Source organism: Drosophila yakuba, chromosome 2L, assembly GCF_016746365.2.
Source record: "Drosophila yakuba strain Tai18E2 chromosome 2L, Prin_Dyak_Tai18E2_2.1, whole genome shotgun sequence".
Lineage (NCBI taxonomy): Eukaryota > Metazoa > Arthropoda > Insecta > Diptera > Drosophilidae > Drosophila > Drosophila yakuba.
The window spans coordinates 27,778,517-27,799,035 of record NC_052527.2 but is presented as its reverse complement, the minus strand read 5'-3'; the positions used below and the strand labels follow the sequence as shown (position 1 = coordinate 27,799,035).

General features: G+C 41.8%; 1 protein-coding gene and 1 long non-coding RNA gene across 12 annotated transcripts in view; one reads left to right on the top strand and one right to left on the bottom strand.

Annotated features, from left to right (window-relative positions):
- LOC26535268 (gamma-interferon-inducible-lysosomal thiol reductase) overlaps positions 1-20,519 on the top strand; it is a 114,240-nt gene that overhangs the window by 34,848 nt on the left and 58,873 nt on the right. For 2 of the 10 annotated variants that reach the window (XM_043206856.1, XM_043206855.1), the window contains one exon: positions 7,036-7,266. The exons of 6 other annotated variants lie outside the window; for them this stretch is intronic. In XM_043206856.1, coding sequence (XP_043062791.1) covers positions 7,036-7,266 — 231 coding nt within the window. Of the gene's footprint in view, positions 1-7,035; positions 7,296-16,068; positions 16,491-20,519 lie in introns of those variants that run through there. 2 more of the 10 variants (XM_043206857.1, XM_015199118.3) reach the window with 2 other exon arrangements.
- LOC120320759 lies at positions 15,993-19,111 on the bottom strand. 2 transcript variants are annotated; one of them, XR_005560301.2, is made up of 2 exons: positions 17,154-19,111; positions 15,993-17,089 (listed from the first exon to the last, which is right to left on the bottom strand). It is a non-coding gene; the product is annotated as an uncharacterized LOC120320759 (long non-coding RNA). The 2 variants fall into 2 exon arrangements; XR_005560300.2 differs by having other exon boundaries at positions 15,993-17,075.

The following is a 20,519-nucleotide window of genomic DNA, read 5'->3' as shown; positions in this document are numbered from 1 at the left end:
AAACGCCGCATACAAAAAGGAAAAAAAACGATTTTATGATTACAGATCAATAAAATACCATTTTTGAAAAAGAATGACAACAGCGCTGTAACTGACGGTTATAATATCTAGCGGTCAGTCCGGCCGCACTCTTTCTTGCTTCCTGACGTAATACTTTATCATCCAGTTTAAAATGCGCCCTTCGTCCCTTAGATATGGTGGTACCGTTAACGAGTGCCCATTTTCGGCGACATCACAACCTCTAGAAATTATATCTGCTGGATTCTGCTTTGTGGAAACATTCTGCCATGTAGCTTCTCCTGACCATTCTTGAATCTCCGCTATCCTGTTCAAAACAAATGTCGAACGCGAAGACAGATGGGATTGAGTTCAGTGAGGAGTAACTTCGGAATCCGACTAGTATACAAATTGAACGATAGAAACTTTTACTGAGAAGACGAGCGGCACATACCTTAAGCCTTGGGAGCGTTTCGATTTCGAGCGGTGCTACTTTCGACTTTGAAGTCAACAACGATCATTTATTACGTTCGGCAGGTTTTCTACGAATAAGCTCTCATGGATGCGTCGGCAAAGACATGTAACTGTACCAGTGATAACGGGTCGGCATGCACGAACCACGGAAAGCCGAGGGGGTCAAACAGCTTCGATATCACTGACAGTATTTTCCGTTTTTTCCCTGAAAGGCATCACAAGGCTACAATATTCCTAATGCCTTCGGTTAGGTTAGGCTTTGCCGGCCGTTTGATGAGACCGACGCACTTAGACCTTAGAGGTCCTTTGTGATATGTGTATGTTGTGTATGTTTTGCCCGTCAAGGTCAAGGAAGTTAGCTGTTTCCCCAGCCCAGAGGCGCTGGTGAATTTTTGTATCGGATATGGATCGGTGTCGGACAGGTCGGACGTGTCTATCAGGAATCTGCTTCCTAGTTGAGCAAGTCTTTTCGCTTGCAGTGCTGGGCAGTGGCATAGTAGGCTTCGTTTGGGGTGGTGCGTAGGGCATTGCTGATGCAGAGTGCCGCGGCTCTTTGCATCTTTGCTAGCATTTTTATGCTGGATTTCTTTTCAGGGCCGGCCACCATACTACGACCCTATACAGTAGTATTGGTCTGACGATGGCGGGGTCATGCCCCATTTGAGCCCGAATGCTTTTTTGCACGTGAAGAGTTCTATTGATGTTTTTTTGTATCTGTCTGTAATGTTCAAGTTCCAGTTTAGTTTTAAAGAAAAGTCTTTGGTTGTTGAGGATAGATGGGACTAAGTCTGGCATATTTTCGGTCCAGCTGCACAAAACACTGAGTTTTTCGCTTCTGAGATCGCATAACGTTTGGGGGTATTTACCTGTGTAGATAATAGCAACGTCGTCCCCATAGGCTTTTATCCTGCAGTTCCCCCCTTTCATGCCGCATAGTATCGAGTTAACTGCTATGTTCCATAGAAGTGGGGAGAGTGCCAGTCTGTTTTCCTTGGGTTTGTGTAAACTTCTGGTTTTGATTGGTTAATTTTGAGGGTGGTTTCTATATACCTGTGGTCCGAGAAAATGTGCTTATCTAGCACCCTCCAGGGAGTTACTGTCTCTAATAGTGGTTTAGAGACGAAAGTTAGGTCTATTACCTCTTTCCGGTACTTAATGATAAAGGTGGGGTCATTACCTTTATTACATATAAAGAGATTTATAGTAAAAACAAGAGAGAATGCTATAGTCGAGTTCCCAACTATCTGATACCCGTTACTCTGCTAGTGAAAGTGCGAATGAGGTCTTCAACACTGACAGTTTTTGGCGGTTTGTGGGCGTTAGAGTGGGCGTGGCAAAAAGTTTTTTGACAAATCGATAGAAATTTACAACACCAATACAAAAATGAAAAAATATTAAAACATTTTTCAAAAGTGTGGGCGTGGCAGTTTTGGGCGGTTTGTGGGCGTTAGAGTGGGCGTGGCAGCATGATTCGACAAACTTGCGTCTATGTCCCTGGAGTCTGTATGCTTAATCTCAACTTTCTAGCTTTTGTAGTTCCTGAGATCTCGACGTTTATACAGACGGACAGACGGACGTACAGACGGACATGGCCAGATCGGCTCGCCTATTGATCCTGATCAAGAATATATATAGTTTATATGGTCGGAAACGCTTCTATCTACCTGGTACATACTTTTCAACGAATCTAGTATACCCTTTTACTCTACGAGTAACGGGTATAATAAAGTTGAAGAGAGACTCACCGCGGTCGTTTGTACTTTCCCATTGTGTGTGATGGGCGTTTGCGTCGCAGCCTACTAAGAGGCCTATGTTCTGCTTTTCGCTGTCTTGCACTCTCCACGGTGACTGCCGCGTTATCTGCATCGCTGTAATTATAGAGCAGAAAAATGGTAAGGTGCTTTTTGACCAAAATGTAAGCCCTTACTTTACCTTCGCTGGGAGCTGTTAGAAGCTTATATTCCTTAGTCCCTAAGCCTGAAACCTTTCCTCCCACTATCCAAAGTTCCTGGATCAGGACTATGGCGACTCCATCCTCAGCCAGATGGAGTTGAAGAGCAGCGGAGCAGTAAGCTGCCTTACTGTGGTAGATATTTGCAGAAGCCTTACGGACATCTGCTGTGGGCATCTCCACCACGATAGTATCGGCTCCCTCCTCGTCCGATGTGTCTAGGTCCGTCATTCGACCCATGTTTGCTAGGCTGCGGAGGATTGAGGCATCGGTCGATGCTTTCTAGCTTTTGTAGTTCCTGAGATCTCGACGTTTATACAGACGGACAGACGGACATGGCCAGATCGGCTCGGCTATTGATCCTGAGTATACTCCTGGGTATACTAGATTCGTTGAAAAGTATGTAACAGGCAGAAGGAAGCGTTTCCGACCATATAAAGTATATATATTCTTGATCAGGATCAATAGCCAAGTCGATTTGGCCATGTCCGTCTGTCCGTCCGTCTGTCTGTCCGTATGAACGTCGAGATCTCAGGAACTACAAAAGCTAGAAAGTTGAGATTAGGCATACAGACTCCAGGGACATAGACGCAGCGCAAGTTTGTCGAATCATGCTGCCACGCCCACTCTAACGCCCACAAACCGCCCAAAACTGCGACGCCCACACTTTTGAAAAATGTTTTAATATTTTTTCATTTTTGTATTGGTCTTGTAAATTTCTATCGATTTGCAAAAAAACTTTTTGCCACGCCCACTCTAACGCCCACAAACCGCCCAAAACTGCCACGCCCACACTTTTGAAAAATGTTTTAATATTTTTTCATTTTTGTATTGGTCTTGAAAATTTCTATCGATTTGCAAAAAAACTTTTTACCACGCCCACTCTAACGCCCACAAACCGCCCAAAGCTGCCACGCCCACATTTTTGAAAAATGTTTTGATATTTTTTCATTTTTGTATTAGTCTTGTAAATTTCTATCTATTCGCCAAAAAACTTTTGGCCGCGCCCACTCTAACGCCCACAAACCGCCAAAAACTGTCCTTCGCACTTACACTAGCTGAGTAACGGGTATCAGATAGTCGGGGAACTCGACTATAGCGTTCTATCTTGTTTTTAGCTCCATTTATTGAAAAAGGAAATTTTTTTTTACAAAAGTGAAATTGTAATTCAAAAGTTTTTCAATGCTCTTGTACGTCATATCGCCGGTGACATCTTCGATTACTTAAGTGATGCTGGACAAATTTTTATTCTGAAATCAGCAAACCATATGTTTTCCTACTCCGGAGGATTTTTTGTCATCTATGAACTAAAAGCTTTTCGAAATTCGAAAACTAACCCTCTTAAACACGTAAGCTTTGTATAGTTAGAGATTTTCACTAAAAATGTCGTTGTAATTGCTGTCTAAAAGATCTATCTATATAGATTTTTTATGCTCTTAAAAATGAATGCGAAATGGTGGAAATCGGTTCAGTATTGATTGTCGAAATTGGGACAAATTCCCACGGCGCAAACGAATATATCGCAAAGGGACCATAAGTGCGTTTTATTCGGGTGCATACATAAGACTAATTGTAGCTTAAAACTAGAGCGGCGCTCTTACCCGCTTTACATCGCTAAATCGGGCTCGGGTGATCGGGTGCGCTTGGGGAGCGCGAGCTCGGTGGTTCGTAAGAGGGGCGAGCGCGGACGAGAGCGAAAGCTCTTTGCGCAGAGGCCATACAGTGGCAGATTAACATATTAAACCAAAAAATAAGTTGTTTTTAATTTAATAAATTATGAATTTATTGTTTGAAACGTATTACATTTTTTATAAAAGAAAACAAAGAAGAAAAATTATTTAACTTGATATTGAAGTCACGCACTATCAATATTAATAGTGGGTGCAAAATGACACCGAATTAATATACCCGACGAATACAGGGTGACGCGTCACTGCGTTCCGCGGACAAACGAAAAAGGGCCACACAACCACCATGTAAGTGCCGGTGCACAAGCGAAAAGTTCACCGCTGCAGCTGTTGGTATATAAGGGAAGGCTGTAAGTGCGCAAGCTTGTCTTAACTTCCCAACTATTAATGCGAGTTTCAACCAGAGGGCCGGGGTCGACAGTCATTGCAGTAATAATTACAATAACAATAAATTAATGTTGCGTCCAAGAGCGGTTTAATATGTATGTGTATTTTAAAGAAAATACAAATTTTAGAAGTTTCTCACACCCGGGAAGCGCCACGAAATTTGTTTATTGAAATGGTGGTAAAAATAATTCATTTATTCGACGGCGACAAAAGGAATACGTGTGCAGTTTCAATTTTCCTCGTAACTTATATTTTCACATGATCATACTTAAAGCCTAGCTTAACGATGGTTGGAGAAGTCGGGGCGAATTCGCAGAGAGCGAGAGGGAGCTTTGTTCTGCCGCCTGCGCCCTAAAATAACTTACACTAGACTTCAAATTTTTTACTTCATACAAAAAATGATAAACCACTACATCCTATAACTCCAGCCAAGACGCACTTTTTAGATACACGACTTCTGTGACGCCTTTATCATAGCGTATAGATGCTGCATCTACGCTCGCACACTCGGATCAGATGAGCTAACCAAGTTTTACATCGCCAGAGTTGCTCCCACCAAGAAGCTATTTATGTCAAAACTATAACTTTGTGGAGCACATTTGTTAGCACATCTCTACCAAAAAATCATTAGGGTCTTCACAGGCAGAGTGTCAACCTCGTACTTATAGAGCAACTCTTTCCTTAGAATCGCCAACAATCGGCCACATTAATATCCTTTGCCTGCAATCGAATCGGTGAAATTAAAGAAAGAAGATGGTCAGCGTCGTAAAGCAGAGTGGGTCAAATCCCATTTTGTCAAATTTGTTAATATTTATATTATTATATATTTATATTATATTAGTTAACATAAAAGCTGTTATAATGGGCAACTAGAAAAGCTAGAAAAGAAGATGGGAAAAAGTTGTAGATTGCAACGCCGCAACAAGTTGCAAGCAAGGAAAACAAAAAAAAAACGGTTTATAGGCGTTAAAGTGAGCGTGGCAAAATGTTTCTTGGCTAATCGATGAAAAATTACATAATAAATAAAAAAAAATACAAAAAAATTCAAAACCTTTTTAAAAAGTGTAGGCATAGCAGTTTTGGGCGGTTTGTGGGCGTTAGAGTGCGCGTGGAAACATGGGTCAACAAACTTGTGGTGCGTCTATGTCTCTGGAGTCTGTATGTTTAATCTCATCTTTCTAGTCTTTGTAGTTTCTGAGATCTCGACAGGGCCAGATCAAATCGGCTATGATCCCGATCGAGAATATATATACTTTATATGGTCGGAAACGCTTCCTTTTGCCTGTTGAATACTTTTAAACGAATCTAGTATACCATTTAACTCTACGAGTAAGGGGTATAATTATTATGAACTGGAAAGATTTAGCTAAAGGTGTAAAATAAAAGCAAATATAAATTTAAAAAAACGGGAGCATCGATATAGCTTAGATCGCTCCTGTCAGCAGAGTATACATTTATTAATAGAGGGCAAGCATCTCTTGTGTTGATAGCTTAAATAAAATATGTAGTAAAATGTAATGCGTAATTCTTTTGCAAAGAATTTGATTGTGAGTTCACATTTTTCCATAACAAAGTAACTATTAATAGGATTACAGATCCGTAAAGTATGGTCTCCAGATTAAGAAATTTATACAGGACTATTAACTAAAAATCAGTTGTTGAATAGGAAACTTTATAAAAAAATCTAAGTTTTGCTAATAAAATAACTTCTAAAAATTTGTGAGTGACTAATTTGCTGATTGGCAGCTGTGTATGGTTCGATAGTTTCTTATCGCAAAAACTACAAAAATTCCTACAAATAGTCGCTTAACGGAATCCAGTTTGCCGACGATACAGCTGTACTGAGCCGTTTAAGGCCCCCAATCCAAGCAACAGAACAGCTGGCATTGAATCTCATAGACATTGAGAAGTGTCTTTCTGACGGCGAATAAAAGTAAACGAGCAGAAAAGCAAGCACGTGACGTATACGCTAAACAGACAAGATTGCCCACCACTTTTGATGAACAACATACTACTCCCGAAAGCAGATTAAGTATAGTACCTAGGAGTACACCTTGACAGAAGACTCACATGGCTCAGGCACATTGAAGCCAAAAAAATTAATTTTAAAGCAAAAAACTTACACTGCCTCATCAACGCTGGCTATCCACTCAGCCTAGACCACAAGGTCTTTCTCTATAATTCTGTATTGAAACCTATCTGGACCCATAGGTCACAGCTTTGGGCAACGCCAACAATAGCAATGTTGACATCATACAGCGAGCACAATCAAAGATTCTGAAAACCATCACTGGGGCATCGTGGTACGTTCGGAATGAAAACATCCAAAGAAACTTTAATATTCTACCAGTCATTAAAGCAATTACCGAATTTAAGGAATCAACTGTTTAGAAAAATTTGTTATCGTTAAGATTTCTATTCAATAAATAAAAACAAAATATAAAAGAAAACTAGCTTTATTTTAGGTGGTATTATAAGAACACTTTAAGTAAATCTTTTTCAGAACTTATATTCAATTAAAATTTTTATTTCTTTCAGTGCGCAAAACAAAACAATTTTAACGTTACCGTCATCCAAAGTTGTTTCGAAAGTAAACGTGGTACGGATTTACTTAAAGCGATAGGAGAAGCAACTCATTTACTAAGGCCTCCTGCTACATTTATTCCAACAATCACAATAGATGGGTCCCAAGGAAGGCAAGAATCAATATTAAAAGACTTATTTTCTGAAGTCTGTAAAGCAGCTGGAGATTCAGAAGAAGTTAAAGATGTATGCAAAAATTAAAATCTAAACTTATACTTGTTGCTGGGTGTGATAGGGGCTGCTGTCCTGGAATTTTCCTTTTGGGCTGAAATAGAAACACTCGAAAAAAAGCAAACACTTGACTTTTCGTAAATGCGCGGGCGCGACCGGGCGTATGTTATTCTGCGAAAGTCAGTTTTACACTAAAGGTTATTCTAATTAAATAGGCTCTCCCGAGCGCAGCGGAGACTCCAATTTGAGCTGCCACCGGGAGAGTAGAGTTGGAGACTCGGTGGTGAAGAGCGAGAGAGAGTGAGAGGGAGCGGAGAGCGGAGAGCGGGTGACAGTCCAAACCCCCCTTTTAATCACTGGGGTTGCAACATAGCCATCCTACGGCAGGCAGCTGGGGGTAGTTGAATGGCGAAAGGAGATCACCGACTCTTTTACGGCCTGAAGGAAATCGCGGAAAGCAGGGTGGTAGCGCCAAACAAAGGTTTTGCCATTGTCTGACTGGACTTGACGTGGACACCCTCTTCTGGATACAAAACGAGCGAAAGCGGCAAGAAACTTTTCGGTCGTTAAGTCAGATGTGGCTCTAAATGGATGGCCTTGGTGGAGAAACAAACAAAAACTAACACATACCCCTTTGTAATAAGACATGCTCTTACCGTATAGTTATTTATATCGAACGGACCGGCGTAATCCATGCCAGTATACGTGAATGGTCGGGAGAACGATGCTCTTTCTTTGGGCAGGACACCCACCAGTTGGCTTTGCAACCGCTTTTTGTGGATCACACATACTTTGCACGAATTTACTACTGCTGTCATCAGGTTCTTAATTCTCGGAATCCAGTATTTCGACCGGATGAGGCGCACCATTAACTGGTTACCACCATGGAGAGTTATACGATGAGTGAAATTCGCAAGGAGACGAGAAAGCAGGCAGTAATACGGAAGAATCACTGGATGCCGTTCATTGTATTGAAGGCTTTTGGAAGCCGCCACACGGCCGCACGCCCTGATCAGTCCTTGCGGATCTAGAAACGGGTTCATGCTTAGGATGGCACTTGAACTTGGCACTGGACGCTTTTCACTTAGGCAGTGATATTCCACAGGGAATTCTCTGCGCTGAGTGTTCGAAATTAGGAACCGCTCGGCGGCGGCGATTTCAGTGGCCAGCAAATGCACATCAGATGGAGATGTCTGCTTCCTGCACCGCTGAATGAAGCGATGAACGTAAGCAAGGACCCGTAGAGCTTTCTCAAGCTTGGAGAAACGTGCCAACAACTCTTCAGAAGGAGCTTTTGCGAGATGGACTTTTAGAGCACGCTTCTCCAGGTCGGTCACCGGAGCGTTGTCGACCTGAGTTGGCCATTGGTTGCGTGGATTTTGCAACGGTCGGTCCGTGCCACCATAACTGGGTATCGGCTAGATCTCGGAGGGAAACTCCTCTACTTGCCAGGTCTGCTGGATTATGCTCAGATTGAACATGAGACCAATTCTCTGTTTTTGTGGCCTGGGCGATCTTCGTCACCCTATTGGCTACAAATGTGCTCCACTGGTACGCTGGCTTGCTTAGTCCGTCTAGCAGTAAAGTCCGGAATCGATCGTAGGTATCTGTGGAATGATGGCTGCATCCATTTCGGAAAGCAATAACGCTCCGCACAGCTCCAGTCTTGGGAGCGAAACCGTTTTGACTGGTGCTACCCGGGTCTTCGCGGTCAGGAGTTGCACCATAATGGTGCTGCCCACTTCTACGCGGACATATATTGCCGCCCCATAAGCATTTTGCGATGCATCGCAAAAGACATGATGCTCGACCTAGAAATCTGGGTGAAACGAGAGCCAGGAATGCGTATCTGCTCTAAAAACGAATAACTTTGAAGAAAATTAAGGCATCGCTGAAAAAGCTCATTTGGAATGTTTTCGTCCCACCCAAGAACCTGTAGCCAAATCTCCTGCATGAAAATTTTAGCTCGAACGATAAACGGCGCTAACCAGCAAGCAGGGTCGAACAATTTGGCAATTTGGGACAGGACTTGGCGTTTTGTAAAGGACGTTTCAATAGCCAAATCTGGCGGAACAAAGAAGAATTCGTCGGAGGTTGCCTTCCAGCGAATGCCGAGGGTTTAGGCAGTGCTTTCTGCATCGATCTCGAGAAAATCAGTATTTAATAGATGGTCGCTCTGAATGGCCGCTAAAACTTCTTTTGGTTGGAGGTCCATTTCCTCAATGGAAATCCGGCGGAATTCAGAGCGTCTCCGAGCTCTTGCACCATGAGCTGAGCTTCTTCCGTGGAGTCCGCTCCGGCTAGAACATCATCGACATACATGAAATTTCGAATGATATTGCTAGCTTTTGAATGGCTGAGTTCTACGTCAGCTGCTAGCTGCTGCAGTACTCGGATGGCCAGGAAAGGCGCGCAATTGACCCCAAAGGTTACCGTTTTCAATTCGAAATCTCTGATCCCCTCTATTGTTACGGAAAAGTATTCGTTGGAATGGAGTGTGCTTCGGATCTACCCAGATCTGCCGATACATTTTTTCGATATCGGCGCTGAACACGTATCGGAAATAGCGCCACTTCAGAATTTGAATGGTTAAGTCGGACTGTAAGACAGGGCCAGCATGAAGGATATTATTTAAACTGGTACCATTCGATGAAGGGCTGGAGGCATTGAATACTACACGGAGTTTAGTAGTTACGCTCTCCGGTTTTAAGACGGCGTGATGTGGCATATAATAGGCGTTGCAATCATGGGTAGGAAGAACTTGTCGCATGTGCTTTAAGACGAGATATTCCAGGATCACCGAATCGTATTTCGCTTTTAAGGCCTCATCTCTTTTTAGACGCTGCTCATTTCTTAAAAACTGAGCCAACGCGAAAGACCTAGAATGCCCTAGCCCGGAACCGATATGTTCTGGGTCGCGAAAAGGCAGAGTAACGACAAATTTGTCGCACTCGTCTCTCGTAGTCGTTTGAAGGAAATTCTTCTCGCACATGGAATCGGATTCTTTTGCCAACTTGTTTGGTATATTCTCCACTTCCCAACATTTTGTGAGTAGTTTGTCCAGTAAAATATCGTACGCGTGGGAGATCTGCGTTGAAACAGAGGAAATTCTGCTTTGTGCTGAGGCTGACACTGGCCCAGCTAATACCCAGCCGAAAATTGTCTTTTGCTCCAAGAGAGAGCCACAAATGTTGGTTTATGCTACACTCAGAAGCACCGAAGGCAGAATGTCGGCTCCGATAAGGACATCTATTTGTGCGCTCTCATAGAATTTTGGATCCGCCAGTGGAAAATCGGGAAGATCCCCAAGGAAATTTTGCGGAATTGGGTAGGAAGGCAGATTTACGGCTAGTTGAGAGAGGACATTGGCCGTCGTCTCCAACTGCAACGCGGGCCTAGTCAGAGATCGGATGGTGAAACTGCAGAGCTTCTTGGACTGAGCTTCTACTGTTTGTTTTAAGCCTGAGACTTGGGTTTGAACAGTCGCTCGGTAATAAATGTTGCCTCTGATCTGGAGTCGATCAGGGCGCGTGCCTTAAAGTTAGTGCCAAGATGGGAAATATTGAACACGGCAGTGCCAAGAAGGATAGCTCTTGAGCCCGTGGCGAATAATTGGCTTGATTAGCAGAAATTGGCCTTGTAGGATTTGAAGGGCTTGAATTTCTGGAAAAGAGGTTGTTTCGGTGAAACAACGTGTGATGCCGGCCACGGCAAGTAAAACAATTTTGTGTGCTTTTGCACTCACGAAGCTGATGTCCCTTTGCCAAGCAGTTTAAGCATAACTACTTCCGTTTAATGTAGGCTGACCGGTCGTAAACCGACATTTGGAGAAAACGCGGACATACACGGACAGGATGGTTTTCCTTGTTGCACAAGTCGCACCTTTTGAATTTTGGAGCCACTTTCGACTCGTAGGAACTTATTTTTCCAGAGGGCCCACTTGAATTCATCGCTTTGGAGTGCGACTGACTTGGTAAGGGCGGTCTCACATAATCAATGGCCTCTAGGGTTCGATGACGCTCTGTGAGGAAGGTGTTCAGCTCTACCCATGTCGAGATGTCGGCTTGCACATTAAAAAGGATTTTTAATTGACTGTTTACCAACAATCGTTTATTTTCGAAACGCTCTGTTAGGTTCTCCCACGCAGAGCGGAAACCCTCGTTGGTGAGAGGCGAAATCGAAACGATGGCATGCGCGTCGCCACTTGTTTTGGCATTTAAATGGAATAACTTTTCAACCGGAGTCAGCCGTGGATTATTAATATAAATGGCTGTGAAAAGATCCCGGAAAGTCGGCCAGCGAAAATAGTCGCCTGCGAAAACTTCTGTATCGCATGGAGGCAACCGACAGCCAGAGGAAATATAGGCCTGGGGCTGGGATGGACTGAGACGTGCCCTGCTCGATTTTATCAACAAGCTGGGCAACGCACCTTTCATAGACTGAATAGCAATTACTGTATTTAGCCCTGAGAATAGGCATGTTGCCCGCTGCAGCTTCGCCTGCTGACACAAGGCACTCTGAGCAGATGTCGAATTCGTTTTCAACCTTGTCCCATAGGGTTCGGACTTGGTCGCGACGGTAGCTAAGCATCGTGACGGTTGGAGCTGCAGATTCCGGAGTGTTGATCTGAGCCTCAAATTCGCTTAAGCGGTCAGAAACCGAAATGAATTTGCCTAGCGCTAGATCGGAAGCAGCCATATTTTTAGCTGTACGCTGTACTGTGGCTTTGGATGGAGTACCACAGTCGTCGGAAATGTGCGCAGGCGTTATCACCGAATTGCTTGGAATTCTTGGACTCTTGGGCCCTTGTGGTGAAAAAATAGACCTGGGTTTGTCAGCGGACAATTTCTTCTTATCGTCCCCGATGAGCATAATCGAAGAAATACGAAATGGAAGGGAAGCGGTTTTGGAGCCCGGTCACACTTTTGAAAATGTAGACAGATTCCTTAGAATGCACTTAATAAATTTAAGCTTGCCGCCGTGAACGGTATAAAGCAGCGGAAAAAGACCGTATAGGATGTAATGGGTGAGAAAGTGTTGTAAAATTTACGAAGTGGAAACGCCGTAGTTTCTACTAATGGGACAGGTGACTCGGAGTGACCAGCGAATTGTATAAATGACCGGTGATTTATGGTAATCAGGTCCACCTGATCTACAGTTGGAACACTTGGAATGTGGAACACTGTCGAAAAAATGTTTATCAGAACGTAGAATATTATATTTTTTTTACAACTGGAAACGGAGAAATGTGGAATGGTGGAATTGGAACCTTTTCTACGCGTTATAAGTACTTCTAAAAGCAAAAACAAATTAATATCCAAGCAAAACAGGAAAAAATTTTGTTTGTGATTTGGATTTGCCGACGGGAAACAATTTACACTTTGGTATTTTGTATTAAGTGGACTGCGGAGTTTAAGCAATTTGCGAAAAGAATTTGGCTTGCGTTGGACACAGTGAAACGAGAGCAGATTTTTTGCCACTTTTGGCAGAGCTTTGGACTTAGAAATTTTACTGAACTTGGCACAAATTATTTTCACTTTTTCACATTTGGAATTTTGCACTTTTTTGAACTTTAATTCTTTTTCGGGATGAATATTTAAATATATTCGGAGATTTTGACTTTGACTTTCACGAATGTGGTCGAAAGGGAACGGTGGGTAATATGGCGGCGCCCGTAGGAATGAATAAGTACTTTTCTTTAATTGCCTTTCGTCGAAGAAATCCGTTAGATTTGACAATAAATCTCACAGCAAATTGAACGAAATTGGATTTTCGAACCTTTTGCTGTAGACCGGCAATTAAAATGACAAACTTGAAAATCCAGGTGATCTGGCTAGAATGGATCAAAATGTCCTGGAATTTTCCTTTTGGGCTGAAATAGAAACACTCGAAAAGAAGCGAACACTTGACTTTTCTTATATGCGCGGGCGCGACCGTGCGTATGTTTATTCTGTGAAAGTCAGTTTTACACTAAAGGTTATTCTAATTAGATAGGCTCTCCCGAGCGCAGCGGAGACTCCAATTTGAGCTGCCACCGGGAGAGTAGAGTTGGAGACTCGGTGGTGAAGAGCGAGAGAGAGTGAGAGGGAGCGGAGAGCGGGTGACAGTCCAAACCCCGTAACTTGGAGACTTGCTTTACATCTTTCTGTACTTGTGACTAACTTTAATCTTGTTATGAAAAGGTTAGTTAATATACAATTAAAAGATATTATCAAGCGGTCTTTTAGTTTTTGGTGCCACAAATCAAAATAGAATGCTAGCTGTGTGATTTTAAAAATGTGGAACATACAATCAAAGAAATCTCCAAACTTTAGTGCAACCACCGTGAGAGATTGGTACTTCAGATTGTTTATCTGAAGGGCCAACTTGTGCCAGTAGTCCGGTCTCAATATTCCTTTTAAGCTAATAGGGACAGGTGGAATCACAGGTTGAGAAACAAGTGCGGACAAATCGGAATCTCTAGCAATCCAAAGGTATAGAGTCCACCTCAACCACAACGTATTGATTGAATTGCTCCAAATCTTGTTTTACTGCCGATCTTAGGATTTGAGGATGTGCTTCGATTGACATCTGTGAAGTCCTATTGATCATTTGCAGTGGCTACGGGGTGTTCCCTTTAGGCATTTTACCACCAGCGGCTTTTTTGCGCTTTGGAGATTATTTTAATAGCTTAAGGCTATTAAACTGTAAAGCTAGCGTGGAAAGGAGATCATAGGATCGACGAAAACTATCTCGACCTACGCCAAAACTGCTGATCAGTCCTTTCAAGCCACCTTTAGTGTGGCGCATAAACGATTTCTTCTCGTTTTCAGCCCCTAGGCAAGGTATCACAGTATTTTAGATATAGGCCCTTAACTAGGTTATCACTTGTTCGGCCTCTAAATCCATTGCACTTAGTTTAGTCAGGCTTTATAACCTAAAGGCATTTGTTTTAGAATCAGACAACATAATTTTCCATCTTTTTAGGATCTTGAAACTTGGAAGCGAGCTTAGAACATTAAAATTTGTGTGGGAGAGCGAGAGAGTGAGAGAGCTTATCCACAGCGCGGTTTATGTACATACAAAAACAACACCAAACAGCACAGCGTACAAACGCTGGGTTGTTTACAAAATATAATCATAAAGAATTTATTATAATTTTGCTACCGCAACTTAAATTTGAAGCGCAGGAAAAAACACGTTCGCTTGCTTTGAAGCTAGGAATGCTATGACGAATGTTAAGAGAACATTTGAAGTAGCACAAGTTGCAACAAAAAGTACAAAAAAAAGAACAATTTATGTGCATTGCAAGAAATGATAAGCATCTACCATCACCGCTTGAGAAAGTTTAAACCGTATACCGTAGACCTTTTCTATGACTAAAGATAATAAACATTAATAGTTACTAAACACAGAAAAATCCTTTTGTGAAGCGTTTTTATAAATGTTACGACAATGCTGTTAAATGCTCTAAACCTTTAGACGATCAATTCATCTTTATTAAATAGTGAAATCTTTAAGAAAAATATGAATAATTTTTCTGACAAAAAACTTCTTCTCGACAATCAATTTGTTTATCTGTCTACTTAGTAGACGTACTCTGGGGAAATACATAATGTGGAGTAGAAGGAATTTTATTATCTGTAGGAGACGTGTAGCCTAAGACGAAGTACTGCATGGTAGGTACACTTTCGTTAACCCGGGTCTTGAGATAACTTTCTTTTAAGCGAAAAAATACTCCGTTTTGCAACTTCAATTGAGTTGCCTAACCCATTGAAATCAGATTTAAGCTGTGGCCATACTTCAATGCGACCTGATTGCAAATTTTCAAATTGTAAAATTTTATTGTATATGGCAGGGTCTCCACTGACAAAAACTTTTCTATTGCACTGTCAATTTATTCTTACCGCTCTGATACTAACCGCAGTGAAGGGACTTTTGATGAGATTAAAAAAGAGAGAGATTGGACCGGTACCTAATAAAATCTGCTTCTATTAATATCTCTATTTCTTGCGAATGGTGTTGCCTCGATAGTTGCGCTGTTCAGCCTATCCCGTTAATTGTGGCATGCTTTCATTAACTTCGGCCTTGGCCTACTTTTGTGTACTTCAGGTCTTCCTTGGCCCTGGCGCATGCTCAAAGCGCAGAATTCTTGTTTGCTAGCTTTTTGTCTCAGTTGCCTTCCGCTTTCGCCTGTCGCTGAAGCGATTGACTTGTTCCGTCCATTTTTGGGCTCTGATGATCCTGCCGTTTTCTTCCTTCTGATTTAGGTCGCTGATGTGCACGGTACCGTTTCGGTAAAGAATCTTACATATTACTGGCGTCTGCAAACCCCTCTGCCGTTTTTGACAAATGACGCTCCTATGCATTTCCTTGATTTTTGTGGCCAGTTATCGATTGGCCACATGGCCTTCTATTGGAAAGTCATGATACTCCCGCAAGACGGTTTCGCTTGGTTGCAGCAGGACGCATAGCTGCACATCTTTCACCACATATTCTTTTCCTGCTCTATTCTGAATTGTCTGGGAACTTTTGAAGCTGTGTCTCTATTTTCCGACGGATATCCGTGATCCACCTGCATTTTATTTTTGACTTTGACGTGTAATAGTTTTTTTCGCCTATCTTCTCACACAAGACAAAGTCTTCGCCTTCGGGGCTTGTAAGCTATATTATCCCTACCGATAATATATCCCCTACCGTTTATTTAAATTTAAGAAATATTTTTACATAAGTGGGAGCACATCTTTAAAAGCGTTCCGACCTTTTTCCCGTTGATATTGATAGAATTTATTTGATTTAATACTTATTTTAAATTAGTTTTTAACTCTTTTTTATCAGAATAATTGCTGTTCATTGGATTCAGACTGCTGAATTGAAGAACGGCATCCGATTTTGCCACACCAATGTGTTGCCTGCTAACTCCTTTGTTCTTTGTACGGTGGTCAAATTCCTCGCGGCTATAAACGCAACGTCGATGGAGCTGAAAGGTGACGCAGAAACACATCAAAACAATTACCAAAGGAATACTGCTGCCTAATTGTGGCTTCATGCAAACTCCCTCCTTAAGGTGCACAATGTGCTGGAGATTTTTCAGGCTTAACAATTTATAAATTACATCTAAAGCTTCGCGGCTCATTAAGTTTACTTTTGCTTTTATTATTAAGAACATTACATTTTCAGATCATTTTTTATAAATTTGACTAATTTGACTAATATTGTTTTATGTAGTCCTAACCCCAAATAAAATAATAAACGAAAAATTTAATTTTAAAATGAATTCTATAAATAGTTTAAAATTTTTTTTTAGGATCTAGCCTTGGCCGTCTGATCGTCCGTCTATCCTTAGAACTATATAAGCAAATATTTTTAGGTTAAGGTATCTGATAGTCGAGAAACTCGCGTTCTCTCTTGTCTCATTTGAGACATTGTCGGTTTACGTTCATTGTCTGTTTACAGTTTATTTCCCATTCGTTTCTTTGATTTTTAGAAAACTTTGTCGCCGACGTAATAATTTTTATAAGACCTATTGTTGGCGTGTTGAAGTTTTGAACTAATATCTTTCTCAAATTCTGCAGATCCGTTCAGCAACCTCAATTGAGTTGGGTTAGCCCAATTAATTCTTCTGATAGTTTTCTTCTGGGAATTTCTGGGAATCGCTATGGTCTGTTATTGCTAAACCACTAATGATAGTACCCTGAGATAGATTATTTAACACTCACTACCATAAATTCGCGACTTTAACACTGCGTGTACTTTCTTTTTTACTTGATACTTGGACTCGTCAACATTAAGTAGATTCAAGCACGACTCCTCTCTACGGATGTTTAAGCGGTGGTCAAAGCTTTCTGTGATAAAATTACTTTAGGAATTGGCGTATAAAAGTGTTCGGCACAAAATAAATTCATTTCTGTTTGGGCACTTACGATTGAAGTAGCTAAGATTCCAAATAAGACGGCAAGGGGATAGATCAGCGGTTAACTTGCTCTGTGGCTATTAACCTTGATTATTCTTGCCAAAACCTAGTAGCCTTTCGATTAAAGCCAATTTCCATTCGTTTTGTCTCGGTTTTTTCGATCCTCCTTGACTCTGGAGCGCGCACAAAGTGCAGTATTTTGCTTTTCTCCATTGACTTCCTCCTGTAATATAAATTCAAATACGATTAAAAAAATCCATGGAAAATCAAATGGAAAACCCGTCTTTCTAAGCCTTACGGTTACCTTTCCTTAACTTAGCTTAGTTAATGGGCGTATCTAAAGGCGGACGAGATATAGGAATACAGTAAAGAACAGGGAAAACATATAAAAGTTCATTAACATTAGTATAGTGAAACAAGGTGGTAATAAAACTTTTGCATCCCTATTTAGGCGTCGTAAGACAACGAGTTAGAAATTTTTTGAACCGGTTGAATGCGATTCAAATAAACTTCGTATTATGGACTCCAAAAATGCCGTCCATACTCTAGGAGCGGACGTGTTGAGCTAAGCTCAAGAAAATAAAACGACGATGGATTTGTAGATAATTCAAAAGATTTGGTTTACTTTCCTCTGCAAAGTTTGGCAGCGATGCGCAAATGCATAAAGTACAAAAGCGAGAGTTGAATTGATTGCAGAGCGAACAGTAAAACGCTATGCTAAAAATGTAGGTGCCAGAGTTATACAAATATAGATAGCGCGAAAGGGGAGAGCTTAGATGGTCACGCAGATGATCTGCATAGATAACAAAGATAATGCTCTTGAACTGTGTCTCCAAAGTTGGTATGTTTACAAATAAAAAATTTATAATTTTCTGGCAGCTGCGAAACCCAACATTGTCCTCCCGTTGGAAGCGTGGCTTTCAACAGAATTCTTAAGGGGTAGCAGAGGCAGCTCATTCACTGCTCGCTTCGTAGATCCTACTGCGGTATGATCCTGCGCTACGCTGATTGGGATTCGGTCGCTGACTTCAACGAAGGCTTTTTCAGCTGGCCATATATTAGACAAAGGCCATCTTGCCCAACAAAGTGTACTGGCTGCTCTAATCCTTTACTTTGACGGAATTCCAATACTGGCATCTTCGTTGATGCTGTAGGTGGCCAATAATTTATGAAGTCAGTTTGAATTGACCAACGCACATCAGTTCGTAGAAGAGAATGGCGCCAATCAGCAAATCTATGCGCTCAGAACGATGAAACTCTGGGTCCGCGAGCTTAAGATTTTTGGGTATGTTCCAGTTGCAAATGTCAATGTCTAAGCAGGGCTGACATTCAATAATATAGGAGGCAATATTAGCAGTGATGTCGGCCGAGAAGTTAGAAGTTCGAGATCGCATTGAAATGTATACTGAGGAAACATCTGTTTCAAAACTAGAATCGCCTATTCCAGTAACGCAAGCCGCCGATTTCACCTTTTCAAGGTTAAGCTAATTTGCGAATCCGGATAAGGTGCAGGTGAGATCCGAGGTAAAGCATAGCACGGCAAGGAACGAAGATTCCTGAACGGTTCCTCACTAATACAGTGGCTAGGAGCACAACATCTTCACCAAGATCCTGAGCAAGAAAAGCAGCAGTCGTTTCAGGCCGTGCAGAGTGAGTCAGATGCAAGCGTTTCCCCAGGCTGTAACCTTTCATGCGGGGAAAGCTAGGCCACGACATGCAGATGAAGAAGAGTGTGGTGCTTAGATCCGCATGCACGGCAATTGCCTCAGTTGATGACGTACGCAAATCAGATGCTCTTTTGCTTCCCACCTGATTGCCGTCTTCCAGCTTCAAAGCGAACGGTCGTGTTTTTTTCTGCGCTCCGAATTTATTTTTGTTTTTGCCAAATCCAGTACTGGGTCTTAGTAAATTCTGGAATAATTCAATTTCGTACTCAGTACTAGTTAAAGTTCCGTTCGCTTCGGTAATTAATCTCTTGTTATTTAAATAAAAATATTTAATCCGTTCTCCTTCTGTCTTTGTGTTTTGTTTTCTCTCTCTTTTAAATATGGAAACCAATGTTGTCTGCTTCCAAAACAAACGACGTCAGGTAATAAAGCCTGAGCAGTCTAAAATTACCTGTTTGCTATGTGAAAGAATTATGCACGTTAAGTGCGCTAGTTTTAACGGCCAAACAAAAGCAGAAAAAGGCCCTAGCTAAAAGCCCAAATCTAAAATACTGTTGTGATATTTGCCTAGGAGTTGCTAATGAAATGAAATTGTTTACGCGTCAAACTAAAGGTGGCTTGAAAGGACTGATCAGCAGTTTTTGCGTGGCTAGAGATAGTTTTCGTCGAGCTAATGATTTTTTTTCCGCGCTAGATTCACAATTTAATAGCCTTAAGCTATTAGAGGAATCTCCAAAGCGCAAGAAGGCCGCTGGTGGTAGGCTGCCTAAGGACTCCACAGCTGACCAGTTGACGATCGCAGCAAACCCTCAAATGTAGCTTAGATCGGCAGCTTAAAAAGATTCTGATCAATCCGATGTGAAGGGAGCCCAGTTTGGGATTGCTACAGATTCCGTTTTGTCCGCATAGGTTTCTCAACCGGTGATTCCACCTGTTCCGAATAGCTTATCACCATAAAGGAACAACCGGACTAACGGCACAAGTTCGCACTTCAGAAATACAACCTGCCAAAACACCTCTCAGTGGTTCCACTAAAGAAACAAATTTTTGTAGCTCTGCTTTCCCCAGATCAAACATCATCTGATGTATTGTCTTATATACAAGACAAAATAAAAGCCGACAACATAAAAGTGAAAAAATTTAACTTTTCTTACGCTAAGGACATTTCATCTTTCAAGATAACTGCCCCTAATGAGCTATTCTCCACCATATATTCTGGTGATTTTTGACTGATTAAAACAAGAGAGAACGCGATAGTCGAGTTCCCCCACTATCTGATACCCGTTACTCAGCTGGTGGAAATTTACAAGACTAATACAAAAATGAAACAAGAGAGAACGCTATCTGATACCCGTTACTCAGCTAGTGGAAGTGCGAAGGAGAGTCTTCAACACTGACAGTTTTTGTCGGCTTGTGGTCGTTAGAGTGGGCGCGGCAAAAAGTTTTTTGGCAAATCGATAGAAATTAACATAGCTAATACAAAAATGAAAAAATATCTAAACATTTTTCAAAAGTGTGGGCGTGACAGCTTAGGGCGGTTTGTGGGTGTTAGAGTGGGCGTGGCAACATAAATCGACAAACTTGCGCTGCGTCTATGTCTCTTGAGTCTGTATGCCTAATCGCAACTCTCTAGCTTTTGTAGTTCCTGAGATCTCAGCGTTAATACGGACGGACAGACGGACGGACAGACAGACATGGTCAGATCGACT